The 24,098-nt window shown below is 37.1% G+C and overlaps 1 protein-coding gene across 3 annotated transcripts in view; it reads left to right on the forward strand.

The window, feature by feature from the left end:
* RIC1 (RIC1 homolog, RAB6A GEF complex partner 1) overlaps positions 1 to 24,098 on the forward strand; it is a 46,489-nt gene that overhangs the window by 14,784 nt on the left and 7,607 nt on the right. For 2 of the 3 annotated variants that reach the window (XM_084278951.1, XM_084278952.1), the window contains exons 4-19: positions 8,701 to 8,808; positions 9,833 to 9,975; positions 10,215 to 10,351; positions 11,311 to 11,402; positions 12,455 to 12,543; positions 13,561 to 13,705; positions 14,225 to 14,273; positions 15,397 to 15,549; positions 15,855 to 16,058; positions 17,459 to 17,497; positions 17,767 to 17,877; positions 18,508 to 18,597; positions 19,157 to 19,317; positions 20,181 to 20,319; positions 22,062 to 22,178; positions 23,075 to 23,803. In XM_084278951.1, the coding sequence (XP_084135077.1) occupies positions 8,701 to 8,808; positions 9,833 to 9,975; positions 10,215 to 10,351; positions 11,311 to 11,402; positions 12,455 to 12,543; positions 13,561 to 13,705; positions 14,225 to 14,273; positions 15,397 to 15,549; positions 15,855 to 16,058; positions 17,459 to 17,497; positions 17,767 to 17,877; positions 18,508 to 18,597; positions 19,157 to 19,317; positions 20,181 to 20,319; positions 22,062 to 22,178; positions 23,075 to 23,803 (2,506 nt within the window). The remainder of the gene's footprint in view (positions 1 to 8,700; positions 8,809 to 9,832; positions 9,976 to 10,214; positions 10,352 to 11,310; positions 11,403 to 12,454; positions 12,544 to 13,560; positions 13,706 to 14,224; positions 14,274 to 15,396; positions 15,550 to 15,854; positions 16,059 to 17,458; positions 17,498 to 17,766; positions 17,878 to 18,507; positions 18,598 to 19,156; positions 19,318 to 20,180; positions 20,320 to 22,061; positions 22,179 to 23,074; positions 23,804 to 24,098) is intronic. The other variant, XM_084278953.1, reaches the window with a different exon arrangement.

The raw sequence follows: 24,098 nt of genomic DNA on the forward strand, positions 1-24,098 counted from the left end.
CTTAATGCACTCCTCTCTGCACCCAATTTTGTTGTAACTTAGAGATTTTGTTGAAACACATGGGGAATCAATATTTTGGAAAAAAACAGAAACTGTGTTTACTAAGAACGTACCAGTATTTTAGCTGTCGTGTTAAGTTGTCATTATCATCTAACTTTCCTTACTGTGAATGACATTTTATCTGTTAAAACCTGACGGTGTTAATGTATTTTTGGTTGACTTAGCGGACTTCTGATATGGCAAAATTGGAAAATATGTAAGAAAAATTACAACTGTAAGTAGTGTATTTATGTGAGTTTGTGTGTGCAGAATCTGTAGTAACTGGGTGGAATAATAAAACTCTCTTGATTTCTCATTGGGTAGAAACTTGTGGAGTTTTTTCATATTAATAAAACTATTTAAAGTTGATCAGTGGGTATCTCCACATGGACATCTGTGAGGAGTATTGGGTAACCCATAATGTCATGTAAGAGGAAAAGAGGGGAAAAAAAAGTAAACCATAGTTGTTAGAAAAAAATTATAAAAATCAGGTCCCCACAAGCATTCAGATTTTAAATCTCAATTCTTTTACAGGTGCTTATAGGAAGAAATAACTTGTCGGGTAGTAAATGATTTCTGATTGCATTCTTAATCTTGTCAACTGGAAAATTTTACGTGAGCTACTACTATAATGGATCTTTCTGCCTCTGAAGTAGCCCTCTGAACTCTTAAAGTAAATGGAATTTACTGTAGCAACTTACCTATTTTCCAAAAAGTTAAGACTAATGTAGAGTTAAATTGTGTTACTTACCTTTCTGCAATCTGAATAGTATTTTTTCAAACTGATTTTTACATCTGACTAGCTGTCACCGGGGTGGGGGAGGAGAAGCAGATAACCTGTTGCTGCAAGCTGTATTTTTTTTAATGGCAAAAAAATTTATGGAAACACACATAAAATATGCAGTAAGAACGAAAAGCTTTGAAAGGTTTGTTTAGACATATCACATGTAGGAGGGTTTGAAAGTATTTATTAAACTGTCAATGACTAACCAGTCTAAGTTTTAACTAAAACATGAGTGATTGATTTATGCTGACAACCTAAAAGTGTGCATTTTAAGAATGTGTCTTTCTGTTAGCTGTGTATTGAATGGTCAGTTTTTTAAGATGTATTTGTAGAGCCCAACAGTGTATAATGCTGACTTCAGTGGATGCATAAGACAAGGTGTATATCCTTAGGGTGTTTATGGTTGGTTGCTTGTGATCTCCTAAAACTAATGCATGTACTTAACTTTAAGATGATGAATGATCTCACCGAGTTTACTGGGATTACTAGTCTGTCTATATTTAGCCCTTAATTTTGAAAACCTGCATAAAAATACTGGTGTTGTGGTTCTGTTAGATCAAAAGAAAGACACAAGCATTTGTCTGTGAATTATGCCTGCTCTGATTAACATTTAATTATTCTATAAGGTATTATGGGGTGAACTTTTATTCTGATGCATGCGGTGCACTGCCTGTAGGCAGTTTCACTAATTCACCTTGCAGATCAAATATTTAAAAATCCTCAGACAACAACCCCTCCCCCGAAACCCAAAGCAAACAAATGGACAAACTAGACTGAAAGGATAGAATTGAAACTGGTAACTTTTTTTTTCTGGCAGGTGTCCATTTTCCAAAGACATTATTTCATGGAAATACTTTTATTTCATTTCTGCTGGACTTGAACAATAGAAAGTTAATTTTGTGAACTCTGAAACGATTAAAAATCAGTGAAAGGCTTGTGTGTGACATGCCTTGTGCTTGAAAGGGGACATCTTTGTTTTCTACCACTGTAACAGTGTGTTCTTGGCTCCTTCTTCTGTGTTGGCAGCAGTGATTATGCAGCTGTGCCTTAAGTAAAGTCAGGTTGCTGACCCTATGGGGAAACTAAAACTGCCTATCTCCCTTCTGTAGCCTTCTCCATCCCTTCCCCTGAATTCCAGTAGCTTAGCTTGCAAGTTGGCATGTAATAAAAGGCTGGCATTAGAAAGTTGTGACCTTGAAGTAGCACTGAGTAGCAGCACTAAGAAGTTCAAAAACATGGAGCGACTGCTCAGTGATACTTGTTTGATAATTCTGGTATGACAGTTCATGATAAAGCCATTTTTGCAACATTTTAACTACAAACATTAATTACAACTGGCCCAGCTCTGTTCTATGTGGTTATTTACCAGTGTTAAGCAAAGTGAGTATGAGAGTGGTGATTTTTGGAGAGGATAAGATGTAAGGCTGTCCTTGCAGCCTTATGGTGGGATAGGACAGCTGCTGGAAACAAGTCAGCAAAAACCATGTAATACATGGACATCAGGTTCAAATATATGTCTCCACTCTTCACTTGGAGGTAAAGGTTTTTTTGTCTTCCGTTCTTCTCTATGGACACATCCACAACATTCTGGCAGCTTGAGAGATGTAGAATATCATTAGTTGTGGTTTTCGGGTTTTTGTTTAATTTTGAGGTTGATTTTACTTGCTTTTTTAGCTAGTGAACATGCTTCTCTCAGTGTTCCAAAAAGTTCAGTCTTATTCTACTTTTTAAAGTGATGAATAATTCTTAGTGGTGATGAACTGCCCATATCTACTAACTTGTAAGCAAAATGAAGTCTGTTCTCTACTATCCTTTCTTTAAATAGTAATGACCACTTTGAACAGAAACACAAACTTCCAACGGGCTGACTGCAAAAATGAAGGATAACTCTCTTAATACAACTTCACCTTGTATAGAATTAGTAAGCAACAGAGATGAACATAATGAGGTTGTCGTGCCCTGGGAGCACATACCAGTTAGTTCTTCAGCTCTGCCAAAATCCTGGTGTAAGATTTTCTAGTTTAGCCAGTATCCTGAAGTGGAACGTGCAGCTGGGTTTGATCCTACACAAGTGAAAGCATTGAGAAAGGTTGCATTTAAATTTTTCTGTCAGCTTGGCTCTTACTTAGTAATATGTACACATTTCATTTAAGTTAATTAAAAAAAAATAAGAGATTGTCAGAAAAGCATGTGATAAGGTATAGGCAGCTATTTTATTGACCTTTTTGCAGTCTTGCAGGCTGCTACACTGGTAGCTGCAGTAAAGTTGCAGCTTTATGTGGTATTGGTATTTTTTAAATGAAAGCTTTAAAATTTGCTTGATAACGGTTCAGACTCAATTTGAAGAAAAGGACCAAAAAAGGTTGCTGGAAATGAAAATCACCCCTCATTCATCCATGTGGGAGAGGGATGTTTGTAGAGAAAAACTACATTGCTTCCAGTTTATAGTTGTTATTACACAGAGTTGTTACTATATATGGCTGTTGAGCAAGATGATCTACAAGAGCTTGCCTGTTTTTGATCTGTTAACAGAAATACTCTAGCATACATTTGTCTTGTAAACTGTAATTAAACTTGTAAAAGTTTTTTTTGCTGGTGCAGCTTGAACAAAATAGATCAGGGTTAAAAACCACAAGCAGAACTGCACAGGAAGTGACAGACACTTTTGCTGTTTGTACCTCAATAGTGTATCTCATCACAGGGTGATTTTTGGGGGGGGTGGAGAGGGGGGAAGGGGGTCGCAGAGCGGGATGACTGTGTCAAGCTTCTCTCTTCTCTTACAGTTTAATCACAGGTTTAGTTGAAGATCTAAAGCTTGAGTTGAAGCTAAGCCCTCATTGTGTTTGAATGAAAGAATCTTTGCTTCCATAACCAGATTTTGGGAAGTAAGGTTGAGTGAAGTCCCCCTGCAGTTGTATGTTTTAAAATAGACACAATCGGGGTCTAGGAAAGTTGATTTCCTGTTTAAACATGCCCCTTTGGCATCATTTCCTCCTTTTCATATCGAACTATTGCCCAGTCTTTGTATTCTGAAGCAGTGTTTTAATGGAAGTGCTGCTGTTCAAGACTGTCAACATTTGTGGCTGGAGCCCACAAAATCCTTTAATTTTATCCTGTTAATATCGAAGGTCATCGCTTGTACAGACTGAAGAGTGTATGAAGTGCTTTCAGATGGTTCAGCGTGAAATTCTTCTTAAATGCTATCTGTGTTATGTCTTCACAGGTTTAATCAGTTTACAATATGTTTATGTACATATTGTAAGGGTCCTTACACATTATGCGTGTTTTACGTAAAAATTATTATTAGAGTAATGTGATAAAACAAATGCTCATATAAGCACACCAATTTCTTATGAATTCTGCATATTTATATATAAAAAAGGAAGCTTTTAAAATTTTTGCTGGCATCAATTAATAGTTTTGTGTCAGTTTGTAATATTTTAGGAATGTTATGAATTGAAGGAAATATTTCTGTCTCTTGGTATTTGGCTAGGAATTGCTAGTCTCGTCTTGGAGCGAACAGACATTCATGCTTAATGAAAATCTTAAGTATCCTGCTTAATTTGTAAGACTAAAAACTGGAAAAAAAGCAGTGAGTTTCTGTATTGCTTTTTTTATGCATGTGGTTTGGTTTTGGCTTTTTTTTGTTTGGGTCTTGTTGTTTTGGTGTGGTTTTTTTTTTTTAAATTGAATAGTATGCAGTTTCATTCCAGCTCCAATTCAGAGCAGATTTGGAGGAGAAACCGTATTGGCCATTAGCCTACATTCTGGGATACTTTCCTGCAGTAAGCTCAAGTACAAAGTCCTGCTTCAATTAGTTCAGTCTAATTTTTACCACCGTATTACTAAAGTCATTGCAAGATAAAACATGAAGAAAATCTATGCATGGTCATAGAATGGTAAAATAAAATTAGACACCACCTGTGATACACTTAAGTGACAGAGCGTATGAGCAAATGTGTAAGGTGTAGAAAAAGGTATGGTAATATTTTTTTGAGGAGTTTCCAAAAGAATTTGTACAGATATTCCTTTGTTTCAGCGTAGAGCTGTGTAACACCATCACAGAAGAGGCTTCCCTACACTGGATAGTTGTTATTGTTTAGAATTTTGGCAAGGAGAGTGGATTAAGATTTCTTGCTTGAAGAGACAGCCTGTGGTGACTTGATGCTGAGGACATTTTGGCATTTAAAAAAGACAAAACATAAACAGTTCTACAGGGCTAGGATTCTTTTGCCTTGGATTTCTTCATATCCTCACGTGGAGTGTGCATTTGGGGTGGGGGTGGAGGGAAGCAATATGAATGTTGTGTAAATTTAGAATGAGACCTCAACTCTGTAGATCTTGTAAGTACCTGAAAGTGCTTTCAAAATTCAAGTAGTTTTCTAACCAATAAGGGCGTGTGAATAAGCTAGTGTTTATATCCTGGTTTGCAGTGCTGTTTTGTAGCTTATGTGTCTGGTTACTATATTCATGTCAGACTCCTTCTGGCACTTTTCAAAGTTTTTTCATTCTCTGTAGCAAGATGGTTTATAGGTGCCATAAATTAGCTCATCAGTGGGGATTTTTTTTCCCCTGATTCTGCAGACTTAAGAGTAGTGTGTACAAAGGTTTTGAACTTTAGACTCCACAAAGGTAACTGATGAGATGTATAGTTAATTAACTTACCAAATAGTTGTTTGGGGGTGAGGGGTATTCAGAATTAAGCTTGTACTGAACTTTAACAGTGTGGCTTTCCCTGTAAGTTGTTTTTGGCATTATTCGGAAAATCTATTTTTAAAACTAGATTGGTTGTAGAATTTTTATTACGCTTCCTGGCCCCTGGTGTGCCTCAAGAGGTTTAAAATGCCCTTGAGAGATCTTTGCAACTGGAATAATATAATAACCATTTAGCTTTTTTACCTGAACAACAGGAGGAGGTTCATCTGGGAGAATTTGACTGTGGAGGAAAAGAGCAAGGCTTTAACTCAGATTTAGGTTTACTGTTCCTCGTTACCCTTATTTAAAAGGTGATTCATGGGATAGTTACATAGGCTTTCAACAGCTGAAAGACATTTGCTATACTATTTAGTGCTGTTTTCTGTGAAGAAGCATGTCATTGATGACATGCTAGATAAGGAACAGAGAATGAATCTGGTGATTTAAAATACACCTTAGTCTTCAATTCAGGGTCTGAAACCTTCTCATAAGCCATGTGTTACACCTTTACAAGAACAGTCTGATCTTTCCATGTTTGCAGTTTTACTGGATTGCAGATGTGGTGGGAGATTTTTCTCAGTTATGGGTGTTAGAAGATATTACTCACAAGTTTAATTACATGAACCAGGTGCTGTGGGAATAAAAGTGGCTGCAGTTGTTTTGACGTGCAGCAGGTTGTTCCCTGGAATGTGTCCATTGCTCTCAGTTCTTGGTCAGATGTGAGTTACTTAAAGTTTGGGTACAACGGTAGCAGATGCTGATGTGGCAACCCAGACCAAACATTCTTTCCTGCTTCCGTCAGCAGTGCTGATTCTTTGTGCAAAGGTCAAAGTCACTTCGCTCGTCAGGCTGACGCGTGCAGATGTGGGCTCTGCCAGCGCCGCCCGCCTCTGATTGCGCTGCCTTCGCACCCCGAGGAAGGGCTTCTTCTGGAATTATGAATTTGGCATAATCACGGGCAATGAATTAAAATGCTGACATTTTGGAGCTTCAGTTGTGATGTTAGTGCCTCAGTGGAAAAAGATGTACTCTGCAGATGGTAATAAATTTTGCTGAAACTAGCTCGTGAAACTGAAAATATTCAAATGTTCTTGCAAACTGTTTTTATCGAAAGCGTTTAAAGGAAAAGAAGCCTGCCCACATGGAAACTTGAAATTTGTCTTCCAGCAAAAGATGTCTTTTAAACTGTATTGCTCCCATTCTGGCTTCATAGCTTGTGCTGTGTGCAGAAAGAGTGTGTTTGTTTTGGTTTTGTACCTCAATCAGTTACAACAGGCATGTTATCTCACATGTTATATCGCATGTTACACTACGTAACAGTAACGTTTATGTGTTATGCAACCCTCATCTCTCAGTTCTAGTTGTTTGCTTAGAATTTTCAGTTATACCACTGATTCTTGGTAACCCAGTTATTTGATCTTGCTTGGCAGTATACTATTTGGACCTGTAAGTGCACATGGGTTAAAAGTGTTGCCAAGCGCCTGAGGTATAGTAAGTGCTGTATTGCACACAGTGACACAGACATTTGAAGGAATTAATCCTGTGTGAAACGTTCTTTTTCACCTGTGAAATCTCTGACTCTAAAAGATACCTGGCCAAATTGAGTGGATTTGGCTTCATGAACTTCAAAAAATGCAGTCTTATTTACTATTTAAAAAAACCTACAACAAGCCCACAATGCTAATAACTAGTTACCTTTTTTAATTTTATTTCAGGCCTCCTGTCAGTTCACAATAGCTAGTTTACATGGAGAGCTGTTATTTCTCAAGTCAGCTGTATTTTGTAGTTAATTTTCTTTTGAAATGCAAAACAAACATGTTAATATCATAATGTTTATGCAAGTTAGCATTTATGGGAGGTAGATAACCTTGCAGTAGTTGTGAGGTTTTTTGTCGGGGGTTTGTCTTCCCCCCATCCCCCCCTTCATGCTCTGGAAAGGTGTTACTGGTTCCATCTGCTAACTCCAGAATGTCAGAAGTTGCCCTGGCCTTACCTTATCTACCTTGCTGCATAAGGAAAGGTGCAGTATCCATCAAAGAATCAAAGAATTACAAGTAAGAACGTTGTGGTTTGCTATAAAACAGTAATAGAATTAAGGCACTTGATGTCAACTGAGATAACCAAGGCAGTAAAGTGATTGGAGTATCCTTGTATTGTTAGATTTATCTAAAACTGCAGCGCCTCTGGTTTCTGCTGTGTCTTGGGCAGTTGTATTGGCTGCCCTTGTGTAAAATAAATGTTCTATCAGTTAAAATCCATTTAAAGATGACATAAATTTGTGTACATATCTCTTGTTTCTGGCTAATGAAGTTATACTAAACTCTAGCTTGTCTGCAGTGCCCATTCCCTGCATAGCTGCTTTGTTTACAAGCATAATGCTCATGACAAGGTTGAGCTGAATGCCATGCTACAATACTAATGATTGTAGGTTAGTTACTTAAAATAAAAAAAGAAAAAAGGTAATGAAATGCATGAAACACATGGGTTAATGGTAGCCCAGGCAAATAAGAAATACTTTAATGATGCTATATTGTTTTAAAATTATTGCATTTAATTACAGAATGAAATATGAATTTTAAAATGAGGAAAATAAAAACTGGAAGCTTTCTACATCCAGAAGTTGAAACTGTGCAGTGGTCTGTGTAATGGAAGAGAATCAGTGCTCAGTTATCTCCTTTTTTAGGTTTATGGTTGATTTGCTTTAGAGAGAGAGATTCCTATCAATTGCAATACTGTCATGTTATGTATGCTTAATTAATATAAACATTGATATGGCAAAAGTCTTTAATAGCTGTAATGCATCTTAGAAAAGAACGAATTTGAGATACTTAAAAATTCAACTTGTATTCAACTGTTTCTATTAAGTATAATTTTATTAAATAAGAATTTTAATTTATATATACCTTGTATTGTAGGATTATTAAGATGGGCTATTGTAATGTTCATTCTCTATTATTTGTCTTATTTTGCTTACAAACTCTTTGTAGGCATTTAGGATGATATGACCAACTAAACTTTTTGCACTGAAATCATGTTCTGGTTCCTAAGTGCTGCTTGTAGTCGGGTGCACATGAGTGTCTGCTGAATATATAGGGCAAGAAAATCCATGGGAACCTGAGTCAGAAACTTTTTGTATCTTCTGAGGGACATCTTGCATAAATTGTAATATTTTTTCATTTTAGAGGAAGCCCACATCTGAAGGGAACCCCACATTATAAGGAAGAACAATGTGCTCCTTCATTACATCTGGAAATGAAGAAAGTGCTGGACTTGCAGGCCTCTATCACAAGGTGTGGTCACTAACCATGTCTGAAGGATTTTCTGCCTGTAGCGGTTGCTAGTTGAAAAGTTATGGGGAAACCTCTAGTAAGCTTTCAGACTTACTAATACTGAGAGCTAATAGCTGCTAATAGTAAGTTACTAACAGTGCGTCTAGAAGTGAAAAAGTAAATAGCGGTTTAAGAATTCTTTCTGTGTTTGACTATGTGGATGCTTTTCATACATAGAACTCTATAGTGCGTGTATGTTCAGTATTACATTGTGTTACTATAAATGTATTTGGCTTTGGGCTCAAGGTACAGATTAGAAATTCTATGGAGACATAGATACATAAGAGCAAAACTGTGTGTAAGATTTCTCCAGTCCAGTAGTCTGCAAAGAGTGTGTGTTTGTCCTGGAAAAACTTTTTGTTTACTTTTTCCCCTTTTTGTTTGTGTTGGTGATTTCCTTCCTTATAAATAAGCTTTAAAGATGCTAAATAAGTGTATGTGAAACTTTGGAGAAACTATATAGTATTGCAGTGGGGTAGAAAAGTACTGAACTGCAATTTGGGGGGAGGCCCCATATGAGAAAATTAAAATTGGAAGAAATGCAGTATATACTGGACTCAAATAGACTTAACAGTGATTTTTAGAAATTTGGAGATGTTTGGGGAAGGATTTAGAAGTTTAATTTCTTAGAACACTGGTTAGAAAGTGTTGTGGATTATTTACAGCTGAGACAATATTGGTAATTTTCTAGCATAGGTGAGTATTACTGGCAGCAATGTTTTATGTTTAGTCAAAAGTATTAAAATGGTCTTCAGTAGTTCATATACTAGTTTAACAATACCTCATGAGGCATATAGCACATTTTCTCAGCTTGTTACCTGTCCTATCTAGAAGCCTTATGCACTTAATTTGTAATTTATTTGATACAACTTCTCAATATAAGTGCTTATACAAGAGGTGGTAATAATGGTGTTTATTACGTTAATTTTTCTGTGACATTGATTTGAGATAGAGCTTCTCAGAGAATGACACATACATTTGTTAGTTTGCAGTCCATGTTAGAGGATCTGCTTGTTGCTACTGCTGATGGATTTCTCCATCTTGTTCATTGGGACGGTATGACCAATGGAAGGAAGGCCATCAACCTATGTACAGTTCCATTTTCTGTGGACCTGCAGTCTTCTCGAGGTAAGTGTAGGGGGCAGTTTATTGCTTGTGACTGTTAGCTATTAGTAAAATACTGTGTAATTTAAAATGTTACCTCTGTACTCAAGCAGAGATGAGAAAAATGTGCCTTTTGTAATTGTAAACAAAATAGCCTGTTTAAATTAGGGTTTCTTTTTCTGTAGTAAGTAAACAAGAGAAAAGCCTGTTGGCTTGCAATATCGCTGTGTTGACATATTTTGAAATTACTCATATTTTCTCAGCAGGTTCATTTTTGGGCTTTGAAGATGTTTACATCAGAGATATGGAATACTGTGCCACACTTGATGGTTTTGCTGTTGTTTTTAATGATGGCAGAGTTGGTTTTATTACACCAATGTCAAGTAGATTCACTGCTGAGGTAATTCTTTTAGTTTTTCTAGCATACATTCTACAGTAAATGTGTTTTCCTTTGTCTCTGCGTTTCAGTTAACTTTCTGATTTAAATTGTGTTCAGCTTCAAAGAACTTAACAGAATTTTAACAACTGCTTAAGTGATAATGTAAGAACAAAACTGTATTTCATACCATAATTTGAACTAGATTGTTCTAGGGCTAGTATCTGTCTATGATAATTGATAGTAGATTCAATTTTTTTCTCTTGTTTCAAAATGTCATAATTCAGAGGTGGTCTTACTGTCTCTGTGACAGACTTCCTGTTGCTAGTGGTATGGAGGGTGTTAAGAAGTGGTTTCTCCTGTGGCAAGTGACCTGGGTTTGGTATCACAGGTGCCTTTTCTAGTTTTAAGCTATAGTCAGGTCTAATTAGTGACAAGCATACTTCAGAATTTGATTCAAAGGAATCTCTTTCAATTTAGGTTTTCATTGCCTGTAACTCAGCCTAGAAATTGTACTACATTTTGTCCTTAGATTGCCTACAGAAACTCCAGACTCCTTTGTGTCATCTGTCACAAACTCCTTCACACGCTTCGTCTATCTGTGGTTTCAGCTGTTGCAGATGCCATTTTTTTTTCCTGGTTTGTGTTTTATCTTCACCCTTTGTACCAGCTACCAACTTCTATGCATCATTCTTGCCTTATAGGTACTGACTTGCTTTGATTATTCAGAGCTCTGATAAACAGCTTCCTTACATGTTGGCATCTTTTTCTAATTTTTACCACTAACAGTGAAGTCAGTTTTACATGCAGTGGATTTTGTTTGTCTGAGCCATGTCAGTTATTCTTGAGATTTGCAGTAGATGTTTCCTGAGGTGATAAAGGTCATCTGGCAGATCTGTAATATGGCACACATGGGTAGAAGATGACTATTATGAATCAAAGCACTGTTTAACCAAAATTTCTGTGAATTCCTTTCTCTGCAGCAACTCCATGGTGTTTGGGCACAAGATGTTATTGATGGAACTTGTGTGGCAGTAAATAACAAATACAGGCTAATGGCATTTGGATGTGCCAAGTAAGTTTTATAAGGCTGGTTCAATGGCAGGGGAAAATAATTTCATTATAAAGCTGAAGTAATAGTTTCTTCTTAATGAGTCATGTTGTAAGAGCTGTAAACAGGAAAATTATTAGTCGTCTTAGAGGTGGTATAAGCTGCTCTGTCAAAGAGGTAGGAAGGAAGAGGAGAGAAATGATTGCCCACATGAACCGACAGCAGTTAAAATCGATGCTTGCTGTTCAGCTCTGGGATGAAATTAAAAGGGGGCTGGACCAGAAGCTGGGATTGGAAAGTGCTTCTGTCCCAGTTAATCTCAAAGCAGGATAATAAAGTCAGTTTTAAGCAGCTAATCGTAATAATATTGGACAAGAATCAGCACTTTGTGCCCAAATGAGAAAATGCTCTGTGAAGTGTTGATGTGGGGAAAATGTTGCCTGTTTGAGTAACTGTGAACATTTAAGAAGTAAATGTTGCAAAAGGGCTTATAATTATGGTGTTTCACTTACTGCTCCTGTACAATACTGCTTTTACATGGTCTAGAATGCAGTTTTGGGTTTGTTTGGTTTTTTTTTAAATTGTATTTTATTTGTTTTTTAGAGCATTTAAAAAGATCTGGGTGGTGTAGTCTTCAACTATCTTCTTAAAGCAACAGTAGGCTCTGTTGTTGAAACAATGCAGTGTGTTGCTGTTTGCCTCTGAAACAGGGTAGTTACTGTAGTTCATTGATCTTGACTGATATTTGTGCAGTCCTGACCAAACTTTAGCACTGAGGAAATCCTGACTTCCCTCATGCAGTTGGAAGCCATAAATGTGTGTGCATGTGCGTTTTCAGAGAATGAAATAGTCTTAGTGCATTGGCTATCACAGGACTGGCATTTTGGGTCCTCTGCTTCCTTCTGGAAAATATCTTATAAATTCTATCTTAGAGCTTTTTATGTGTTACTTGACCCAGTGGTTCTGTTCTAGATAAGTTTGGTATTAGTAAGTGAAAAGCAGTTCTTAATAAAGCTCTTGAAATTGGTGAGAAACCTAAATGGTCTGTAGTCTGAAGCATGTCTGGTCTCTTCCAGTGGCTCTGTGCAGGTCTATACAATAGATACCACCACCGGCGCCATGCAGTTTTCTCATAAATTGGAGCTGACACCAAAACAGTATCCTGGTAAGCTACTTCTGTTGCTAGAATTCTCCAGCTGGTTTTAGGGTTATAAAAATATTTTGATCCTTGGGTAGTTAACAACTGTTTGTTGTTTGCATTATCACTGATAGGATTAGTATCTACTCTTGCATGTATGTAGTATTTCATTCTTTTAGCTGCTTGCTTATAACTTGTGGATATGTTTCATATGTGAGGATTGGGAGTTGATATTTTTTTGTTGGGTGGGGGGGGTTGTTGTTTGTTGTTGTTGTTTGAGGTTTTTTTGGGTTTTTTTATTGTGTTACTAAATCTTGAGTTAGCAGTTTACAGACAGTGCTGCTTCCAGTGGTTCTTTTTTAAATGCTGCAGACCTTAGTGGTTGCCACATGTAGTCTTGATACTACTTTTCCATTACTCACCTGAGAAAATGAGATACTATTGTCAGAACTGATAATGAATCTAATAGACCTCTGAATTAGCTTGAAACAACTAACAGAGTACAGGAAAAAATGTAATCCAGCATCCTGTCTGAACTGCAGTGAGCAAAAGCTCAGTGGATATTTTTCATGTACTAGTAATAAGCATTACAGGCTTGAGAGTGAGAAACACATAAAGTGGATAAATTGTGTCCTCCACTGAAAATATATATGCCTATTAGGTTTTGACAAAAAAATCGAATCTTTAAATTAGAGTTTTACAGTTGTGCTGAGTCCTAAAGGAAGAGGCTTCAGGAGTGACTATAAAATCATCTTTTGCCTTAAAAATAATATTACCAGAATTGCAGTTCTGTCGTTCTATCATAGAACAGTGTATTTCTGGCCTGTTATCATGTGTTCTTAGTCTCCTGTGAAACCAAACATGTCTTAGAAAGAAAACAGGGATTCTTTATTTGCTGCTTATTCATTTAGAGATGGTCAGTTTTATGAATGTGGCAAAGAAGTTAATTGAAAAATCAAATTTATATTTCCTTTTCTTTAATGGTAGAAGTCATTGAAAACATTTGATGTTTTTCACATGGCATTTTATTCGGTTTCTGAACAGATATTTGGAATAAAACAGGACCTGTTAAACTAATCAGATGGTCACCCGATAGCTGTGTTGTGATGGTGACCTGGGAATGCGGAGGCTTGTCGTTATGGAGTGTGTTTGGTGCACAGCTTATCTGTACTTTAGGAGGTGATTTTGCGTGAGTATCTTTAATGAAATTGTAAAATGTTTTATAAGAAAGTTATATTTTTCTAATTAAAAGCTTCTAATTGGAAACTAAATAACTGGATTTGCCTTTTAAAATCTTTTTTCCATTGTAATTTCTTACATGTTGGAATAATTGAATATTTAGACTATATAGACCATTCTGTGATTCTGAATGAAAATGTATCATTTTCTTTTTGTACGGATAGTTTTGGCCATAAAAGCAAGATACCCTAAGAGCAGGCTTTAGCAAGCAAATATTAAAATTCCCTCAGTGCCAGTATATATTTGCTGAAAATGTACTAACATCTAGAAATCACAAATCAGTTTGTGCTAGACATCTGACAATTGCTTTGCCTTTTAGGCAATGTCATGAATCAAATGGGGTCTGTAGTTTGAGGTGAGGTTCAACATAGAACCATATGACAACAAAAAGATAGGAAGATAATTTAAAAAAAATTTTTTTCTTATGAAGTTATTTCCAAACTCAAACTTGTTCTTTTCTGGTTTTAAGGTATCAGTCTGATGGTGCCAAGAAGGACCCGCTAAAGATCAGTTCTATGGTAAATACGATCGTACAAATACTGTAGTAGGGTGGCTGTTATTTTTAATTTTTTTTTTTAATTAAAACAGATTTTCAGAAAATCAAACTGACCTTCTTAGCTTTATTACTTTTAAAGCTTTAAATGCCCTTACTACACTTCCTAACACCAGTGTTGTATTGAAAGAAGGAAAATGAGCATGGGGAGACTGAACTGTCATCTTTTTATTATTTTATGTGTATGCCTGATGATGAAGTGTGCATGACCTGCCTTTTCTTGTCCTTGCTTTTAATACTACGAATGGACACTTCCAATATATCCATCTATATCTTTACACTTTTTAAATTTTAAATCTGATGCTGCATTTCAGAATACAGGACACAAAATAAAAAAAACTTATTTCCTTAAAATTCTTATCTTTACCTTTGGCTGTTGAAGTACCTTAACTCATATCTCAAACGAAACTTAAGTGATTTTTTTTATTACAAACTAACATGAAAACCTGCAAATCTGTCATGTCAGTAGATGTCAGTAAATATCTTAACACAAACTTCAAGGCCTCTTTTACAAATCAGGATGAATTTTGTGAAATACTTCTAATATGTGATTTGATGTACGTGTAGCCTAGATGCTATGAAGCTTGAAAACTTCAAGCATGCATCCCAAGTGGATGTACATATCTGCAAAGACAGTACAATTTACCATTTTAAAAACTCCCAAATACTGAAATTCTGATACTGTTCAGTTCAGTAAACAGAAAGCAATGTAATTTTGGGGTTCAGATTATTTTCATACCTGATTCTGTGTGTAGCTTGTTTGTTGGTTGCTCTAAGCAGCAGCTTACGAACAGCCTTCATTACTTACGTGGATGTGTTGGCTAGTTACTTTTCATTTAATTGCCATTACATAAGAAAATCATTTAAGGTGGATTCTTACTGTTCCTTGAGGATTTTACTGCTGTGGGTTATTTACAATTTCTATGATGATACATTTTAGAATACCAGACTATGTTTTGGTTTTTTTTGCCAGGTTCATCTCTATCGTAAGATCAGTTACAGAAAGTTTCTCTAATTCCTGTTTTCTGAAAATATGTGGTGTTGGGTTTGGGGTTTTATAATTACTATTATTATTTGTTTACATTCAGACCTGGGGATCAGAAGGGTATCATCTGTGGGTTATTGATGGGAATCCTTCTGCAACCATGAAGCCTGAAAGAGATGCAAATAATGAAGCCCGGCAATTTGGTATTCTGCAGTTTCATTTCATCAAGAGTGCACTCACTGTTAATCCTTGTATGGTAAGGTTTTTTTGTTGGTAAATACCCATATTTTAGAGCATATTTCCAGTTTCTGGGTGACCTCTGAATTACTCTCTTAACAGGTTTTAAGTCTGTTTTGCAATTATTAGATTGGTATTCCTTATTTGGTCATAAATACAACATTTGTAACATAAAACCTACTAGTACATAATGACACAAAATCACAAGATGAGAACTGCATCAATGCTTATTTTGTTTATGTAGAACCTGTTAATACACTGATCATGTGTTTTCCTTTGTTTCCTGTACATGGAGTTCAAGGTTGGTTTTTGTTTTGTTTTTAGAGTAACCAGGAACAAGTACTTCTTCAAGGAGAAGATCGCTTGTATTTGAACTGTGGAGATGCAACACAGGCTCAGAGTCCCAGAAATACTTCAGCACACTCTGAGCATAAGCCTTCCAGGGAAAGAGGCCCATTTTCAGATGGCAGTTTAGATTCTCAGGGTTTAAGCACTTTACTAGGACACAGGCATTGGCATGTTGTACAGGTAACTGCTTTTGGTTTCCCGTATTTGCTGTGTGCTTGCCAGAGTTTCTAGGACTCGTCACTTGCTGCCATAGCCTTTTCCTCTAGCATGAGATCGTTGTCTTTTGCCTCTTGGATTTCTTTAATGCCAGATGGTAAAGTAGCACTGGCCGTCTCGGCCTGGTGGCTATAGAGTTTGGATCCTAGCAAATAAGAAAACCCCTGAATGTCTTTTTGACCTCAGGAAGAAATGCATAAATTACCATCCTATGCTTTGAAAAGGACAGTAAGTGTAACATGCAACAGATCCTTTAGGGATTTGTTCTGTTACTTAGACGAATTGCTTTAAGCATATTCAGCTGATGAATACAGCCTTCAGACTTTTGCTGTGTTTTCAGGCAGTCTTAGATGGCTTCTGTTTAAGGATGTAATTAAGGCTTAACATTAACAAGCTTGTGAAGAAGAAAGTATTTCCAGGATCAGTAATGACAGATTCTATTTTCTCTGTAACATAGAGAAAAAATAATTAACTATTAATATGTAATTCTAATGTGTCATCATCTGCTCTTGAATAGGCAGACATGTTTCTAAATAAAGGTTTTCAAAAGGTCCCCAATATTTTGTTTTTCACATAGTACAAGAATTGGTCTTACTGAAGAGCGTTTGACTCTTGGCATGTATGTCAGGTCCTAGGTGCTGTTGAATGTCTGCTGTGGCTGGCCATGTAGTTCTGTCTTCTGAAACTGGCATAGGAGAGGGAAGTCCTTACGCTTTGTAGGAGGAAAGCTTCACAGTTGGAATTACTGTGCAGAGAGCAGCATGGCCATCAGAACAGCCAGTAGCTGGGTAATGCGAGCACTTACCTCCCTGTATCGTACCAGGGACTGGTGCTTGAACCTGGATTTGTATCATCCTGTGTAAAGTGAAGAAACCAGCATCAAGATTTAATTTGACGTATCCTGGTCAAGTGTTCTCCTAACAAGGTTTTTGAATGTGCTGGTGTGTTATTTCTGATGGGATTAGAAATTTCATCCCAACATGGGAAGTGCTTTCTGAGCATTTATTGTGTTTATCAAAACTTATGTGTTCCCATGGAAGGTTCTCATGGAGTAGTACCCAGCAGGAGAGAATAACAAATTTTACCTATCAATTTATAATGTAGTATTAGGTAGTTTCTTGATGCATTTCTATATTTCTTGTATTAAAAACAGGCTGACATTTAGGCTTCAGTAACTTTCTTGGGGCAGGGGAAGTAACTGTATTTAAAAAAGAAATTCCAGCATTGGAAACCTTTTAGCTAGTGATTTGGAAAACCATACACAAATTCCTTTAGAACATTGTAATGCGGTGCTTAGTATAATTATGGGATTTTGGTTTCCTCTTTTATTTGTTATATTTTGTGTGTGTTTTTTTTTTTTTTAGATTCATAGTACATATCTAGAGAGCAACTGGCCTATAAGGGTGAGTTATTTTAAGAAAATGCTCTTGCTTCTTTAAAAGTATTGGGTTTTTAGAACTGTCTTTTACAGCTGGATGAGCTTTGGAAGATGAAATTATTGTTGTAAATTACAGAAAGAATATGTGTTGGACAATAAAGTAAGATACATGAAGATGCTTTAAAAGTTTTGCCTCTGTCATTGTATTGCTTTGTGGCAATGTACTTGGGTAGGATAGAGCATTTAAGTAAGTTCTCTCATGAGGTTCTCTGGGTTTTTTTTCTCTTTGAGCAGTTTTCAGCTATTGACAAGCTTGGACAGAATGTAGCTGTTGTTGGCAAGTTTGGTTTTGCACATTATTCTTTACTTACCAAAAAATGGAAGCTGTTTGGAAACATTACCCAGGTGAGATGTTACAGTACTTTGTTCAGGTATACTGGGGATGTTGTATTTGTTGGTATGTGACTCTTTGAGAAAATGTGAAATACTTTTTTCAAATAAACAACCAGTATACAATTGCAATTGCAATTAGGGATGCTGGTTTTGCATGTTTTTCATAAAATGTCTGAAGCATTTATCTTGTGACTTTTATACCACGATTTGTGTCTGACTGTTAAGATGTTTCCAAACTTGAGGGCATACAGTCAGACACTTATTCCCACGTCTTATCTGAGAGTCTGTGTGAGGTGTAGCTTTGGATGCCAAGCTTGTAAATTCTGGCCAGAAGCAGAAAGATAATTTGAAAGAGTTCAGGGATGCCACTGGCATAAGGAACGGTAGAACTGTGTTTTGTGGGGTGATGTTTGTACTTCACATATTCTTCAGTACTTTGTGATTTTTTTTAATCAACAAAAACTTTGTATGCGTAGATTGCCTTCCCACTAGCAGTAAATTTTATAGAGATCACGTGTGGTTTTCAGAAATTACCCAGAGAATGTAGATGTGTGTATGTGTATTAAAAAATACATACATTATATATAAATATAATAATTATATATTATATATATATAAAATTTGATTGTGGTTTCTTTTCAGGAGCAAAATATGATGGTAACAGGTGGCTTAGCATGGTGGAATGATTTCATTGTTCTTGCGTGCTATAATTTAAATGATCATCAGGAAGAGGTGAGGTATTTTTCTTCAAAGGAAATAAATCATGTTTAAAATACCTGCTTTGTTTTATGATAGGAATATGAATTAAAAAAGCTTGATACATAGGTGGGTTTTGGTCATTCTTTATTAATATGTAAGCAATTCTTTGCAGAAAAGTCTGTTATTAAAAACTGTTTTCTGCTGACCACCATTAATCTATTCATTGTTCTGAAAACCACGAAGTTTTTGGATGTTAGCACAAAGCCAGTGTTGAAGTATCTAGTTACAGTATTTTGGACCACTTCTGTAAGTTTTTAATTAGATGGGCAGCAAAGCATTAGTTACTCTGTGCTTTTCAAAAGTAATGAATAAAATTCCTTAAGTTTGCTGATTAGTACTTCAGATCTGTTTGTGCTGTTTTTTAAGCACTTCAGAAGCAATGGATAGAATGTGTGCTAGATCAGAAACCCAGTAATGTGTCTTGCTAGAACTCCCCAACAGACATTCCACAGACAAATAAAATAATTGGACCTGGAATTACTATTAAACTACCAAACAGCACCTGTATTCAAACTGCTCCTTTTCCTTGTAGCTGAGAATCTACCTGCGAACCTCTAACCTTGACAATGCATTTGCACACATCACCAAAGTGCAAGCGGACACCTTACTACTGAGTGTCTTCCGGGACATCGTGATACTGTTCAGAGCAGATTGTTCCATTTGTCTTTACAGTATTGAGAGAAGGCCTGATGGGTGAGTACCACTGTGTAAATCCTTTTACATTTGTTCTCAGTCTGCATAAATTCTCATGGTAATACAAAGTTGTTTGATAACTCGTGGAGTCAGGTTTTTACCCCTCCGTATTTTAAGTGTTACCTGTGTGCAGAAAGGATAGCTCCTGAGCGTGGTCATTCGTGTGCATGCAGCTGCATGTTAGGTGTGGAGTCAGAGACTGAGATGTGTGAGTTTCCTGCTGTCTGCACAAACATGCTCTGGTGGGAGTGACAGCAGAGCAGCAAAGAGCAAAAGTTTGGTTTGTGGTGTAGTTGTAGGGAACCTGTTCTGGTGCCAAAGAAGTGGCAACTTAAGAGCCAAATACTTTCAGACAGTTAAGATTAGTGAACCTAAGGAGGAGATAAAGATTCCCAGGTAGTTTTTGAAGTCCCTGAGCAGGTGATTTTTTTCTTACAGTTGTGGTATATTGGTTTCAGCAAGAAGGAACCTTCTTTTTTTTTTTATTTAGCAGAAAGCAAGCTGTTGATCCACTTTAGAGGAAAATATTGTCAATATTTTTCAAAGAAAACTCCAACAAAATCCAAACCCTGGAAGTCTCTTACTCTAAAGGGTGAATAGTCTTATTCTGAAGTATCTGATGTTGTCTTCTATCCATTCATAGCTGCATTTCCCAAAACAAGATAAAGTAGTGCAGCTTGTATTTATTTGGTAGCGTGATGTAATGTGGAGATGGGCGCCTGTGGGGTTCCTAGTTAAAGTAGTCATTCAGTTAATAAACTGCTGATCTTAAGTGGCTTATTTTCATTGTGTGTACTTCAGGCTACTAATTTTATGCTAAATACTATTTTGAAATTGCTAAACTTACTCATCTTTTCTTGCAGTCTTAACCCTACTGCCAGTATCCAAGTTCTTCAAGAAGTGTCCATGTCTCGGTACATTCCTCATCCTTTTCTTGTAGTGTCTGTTACGCTGACATCGGTGAGGACAGAGACTGGCATCACCTTGAAGATGCCTCAGCAGGTAACAGGGCTACAAATTAAAAGAATCAGATTTCTTAGTTTAGTAACCTCAAAGGTTAATTAATCATAAATCAATGGCTCTTCTATGGATGTGGTAAAATGCAGAACATGGTTTTTTTCTGATGCTTGTTATGTAAACGTTTTATCTGTTAATTACGGGGGGCAGTGGAAATAACCCCTCAGGCTCTTACTTCATAACTTCTCTTGTCATCTTGGAAAGCTTGATGCCGAATCCTGGGAGGACAAATTAAGCTTAATTATGTCAAGGGGCGTTTCTTTACAGTGTAGTAAGAGTTGAACACCAGAGCAGTCCATGGTGTAAGAAAGTGCCCATATTGCAGCAACAGGGCCACTACTCAGAGAATAACCAGAAAAAAAGGATTGCATGTGACCCTACAAGGTTACTTCTAGTTAGTAATTTTTCTACTGTATGAAAATAAAGTAAGATATCTCTCCCACTTAGTTATGTCAGGAGGATAGACCAACAGACAAAGAATGACTAATGTGTGAAGGTGAAGCCCTGTATTAATTCCAGGAAATTGTTCAGGCCACTGAAAGTACAGGGCAAAGAGAACTTGGTTTTGTGTTGTCTGTGATGTAAACGAATTAAGCTTAACTAATGAGTAGCTGCAGTACCAAGCATATCTTCTCATCAGAGCAGGTACCCTAAGATAGTTTGGAAGCTGCGTTGTCTGTGAGGCAGGCCTGGAGACATGTGAAGATGCATACTTTTCTCCACATACCTGCCACTGGTATGTGTCCTCCTGAGACTTCAATGTGGTCTCAGACAAGGGCATAAAATGCAATGTGCTTGTGGTTTTCTAGTCCATCTTGCTGTGAGATAACGTCCTTACCCCTGAACTATCTGACCTGTGGTGTTTCCTAAATTTGAGAAAAAGCTACTGAAACTTTTTAGAGCACTAGTAGTACTTTAAACTTAGCTTCAGACTGAACAAATATTACCCCTTTTCTTTCTGACTAAGAGCCTGCAGTTTCAAATTTTATCAGTCCTCCTGATCAATGAGTTTGTTAGCACTATGTAGTGTCTAACTTAGCAGAGCATGTCAGCCTTTTCAGTGTTGCTACCTGTTGCTGACCTTAACCCCTGATGCTGCAAATTCACCATGCAGGCCCTCTACCCATGCATTTTAAAACTAAACTTTGTGCATAGCATGGTAATAGCTCCAGTGACCTGATACAAAATAAAAATGAAACAGTTCTGAGAGATATCTTTAGAAAAGAATACTTTCCTTTCTCGATATACCTAACTTGAAATATCTTTCTTTAACTGCATCTTCTGAAAGTTCAAGGTGCTGTATAAGTGTGGCTAAACTCTTGGCTCAACTATTTTTGGCTTGTGTAGTAGTGTTAGTCTTTGCAGTCAGATACTGCAGTCATACAGTGGTGATGCTGATAAGAGGGCTATTTTCCTAAAATCTGGCAGCTTGCCTATGCTGACAGGCATAGTTGGAAAAGGACCATATCAAATAAGCACATAAAATGGGTCTAGTGAACAAAAAACTTTTTCCAGTAGTTCCTACCTTGCACAAGACCTACATAAGTGAATCTGTTTGTAGGTACTCAGCTCTACTTGATTTTTCTGAGTCCTCCTGTGTTTTATTTGGTGGTTAGACATTGCTGTATGGCAGGGCCATGAATTTCCTCTTTTTATTCTGTTTGCTTTGTGGGTATGGGTCAAATTCAAAAAGCTGAATAATTTGCATGATACTCTCTTATTTTTAGGCTTGTGAGGCTGAAAGTATTATGCTGAACTTAGCAGGACAACTCATCATGCTGCAACGGGATCGATCTGGGCCCCAGATACGAGATAAGGATAATAATCCTAATCAAAGGAAGCATGTGAGTAATTGGAATGGAATGGAATATTGTATATGGCTTCAAAGATGTTGTCAGTGAATGAAGAAGTTGTGGAAGGGAGTGGTCCAGGCATAAAGAAAAATCCATAATGCAAGGTTGTGTCTACACTTACAGGCTGAATGGTTAGCTGGAAGTAAAGCACTGCTCCCATGATTTTTTTTCTCTCTAAGAATCTGTGAAATGTTACTACCTAATTGTGTGAATGTCTTACTACAGTATTTACTATTTGTGGTTAGTATTTGTATTGCAGTGAGAGGTACTGTCTTTAACTGTAAAGGTGCTGTGCAAAATTTGGTGTGCACTCATGACAGAAAAACCTCCAGTCTATCCAAAACTGTCCTGTATGTTGATGGAACGTTGTATTTTCTGCAGGGTATGTTTACAAAGTTCCTAAAAACTGCAATAATAATAGAGATCAGTGCTGAGACTGAACTTCTATGTTTTTCTGTGCTGATGAAAAATGCTTCTGCATGAAACAATCACTTTGGGAGAGGGAAAAGTTTAGATGAAGAGCTGTTCATAGCTCAATCAAACAGTAGCACATTTAGTGTTTGCTATAATTTTGTCAGTTTTAGTGGGACTCTTGGGCTACCTGAAGAAGCTGAAGGCAACGGGGGGGTATTTTCTTCCCTTATTCCCACTCCCCTGGCTTTCTGACTAAAGTGTAAAGACGTTTAAGAAAATTTAAGACATGTCTTTTGAGTTGAGGTGTTTTCCTGATTGTCAGGGTGTGGTTAAGCAGATTTTCTTCTTCTTTGTTAGAAGAATTAACATGTTTTGCAGAGAGTAGTTCTTAACTAGAAGAAGCATTCTTGGGGGTGGGGGGGAAGAAGAAAAGTATAATGAATTCTGACGATTTTTATTTTTTTTTTAAATAGCTGCCTTTTTGTGCTCCAGTTGTCCTAGCTCAGTCTGTTGAAAACGTATGGACTACTTGCAGGATCAACAAACAGAAACGCCACTTGTTGGAGGCACTGTGGCTCAGCTGTGGTGGGGCAGGTATGAAAGTCTGGCTTCCCTTGTTTCCCAGAGACCATCGGAAGCCGCATTCCTTCCTGTCAAGACGGATCATGCTGCCTTTCCACATCAACATATACCCATTGGCTGTTTTGTTTGAAGATGCCTTGGTTCTTGGTGCTGTTAATGACACTGTGCTCTATGACTGTTTATACACTCAAAGCAGTGCTAGAGAACACTTAGAGGTTCTCTTTCCTTTCTCCATTGTTGAGAGAACCTCTCAGATCTACCTCCATCACATTTTACGCCAGCTCTTGGTTAGGAACCTCGGTGAACAAGCCTTGCTTTTGGCCCACTCCTGTGCCACATTACCATACTTCCCTCACGTACTAGAACTGATGCTTCATGAAGTGCTGGAAGAAGAAGCTACCTCGCGGGAACCCATTCCCGACCCTCTGCTTCCCACTGTGGCGAAGTTCATTACAGAGTTCCCCCTCTTCCTGCAGACAGTTGTTCATTGTGCTAGGAAGACAGAATATGCCCTGTGGAATTACCTTTTTGCTGCTGTTGGAAACCCAAAGGATTTATTTGAAGAGTGCTTAATGGCCCAGGACTTGGACACGGCTGCCTCTTATCTTATTATCCTACAGGTAATGGTACCTCATAAATTGCAAGAAACATGATATTTACTAATCTTACAGTATTTAAAAAAAAAATGTTCTCCTACCAAATTGCAAAGCAAAGTTGTCATTTAACACTTTTCTGTTGACCTTACCTCCACTTACAAAGGGGTAAAATAACACTTAATGTCAGTAGTTAGTTTACTGATATAAAAAGGAAAATAATAACGTGACATTTGCTACTTCTGAGCTCTGTTATGCGTGAACATGACATCACACAGTTTGACTTAACAGGACTTCTGTTGCTTGATGGCAAGAGCAAGTG

Source organism: Gallinula chloropus, assembly GCF_964237585.1.
Source record: "Gallinula chloropus genome assembly, chromosome: Z".
Classification (NCBI taxonomy): Eukaryota; Metazoa; Chordata; class Aves; order Gruiformes; family Rallidae; genus Gallinula; species Gallinula chloropus.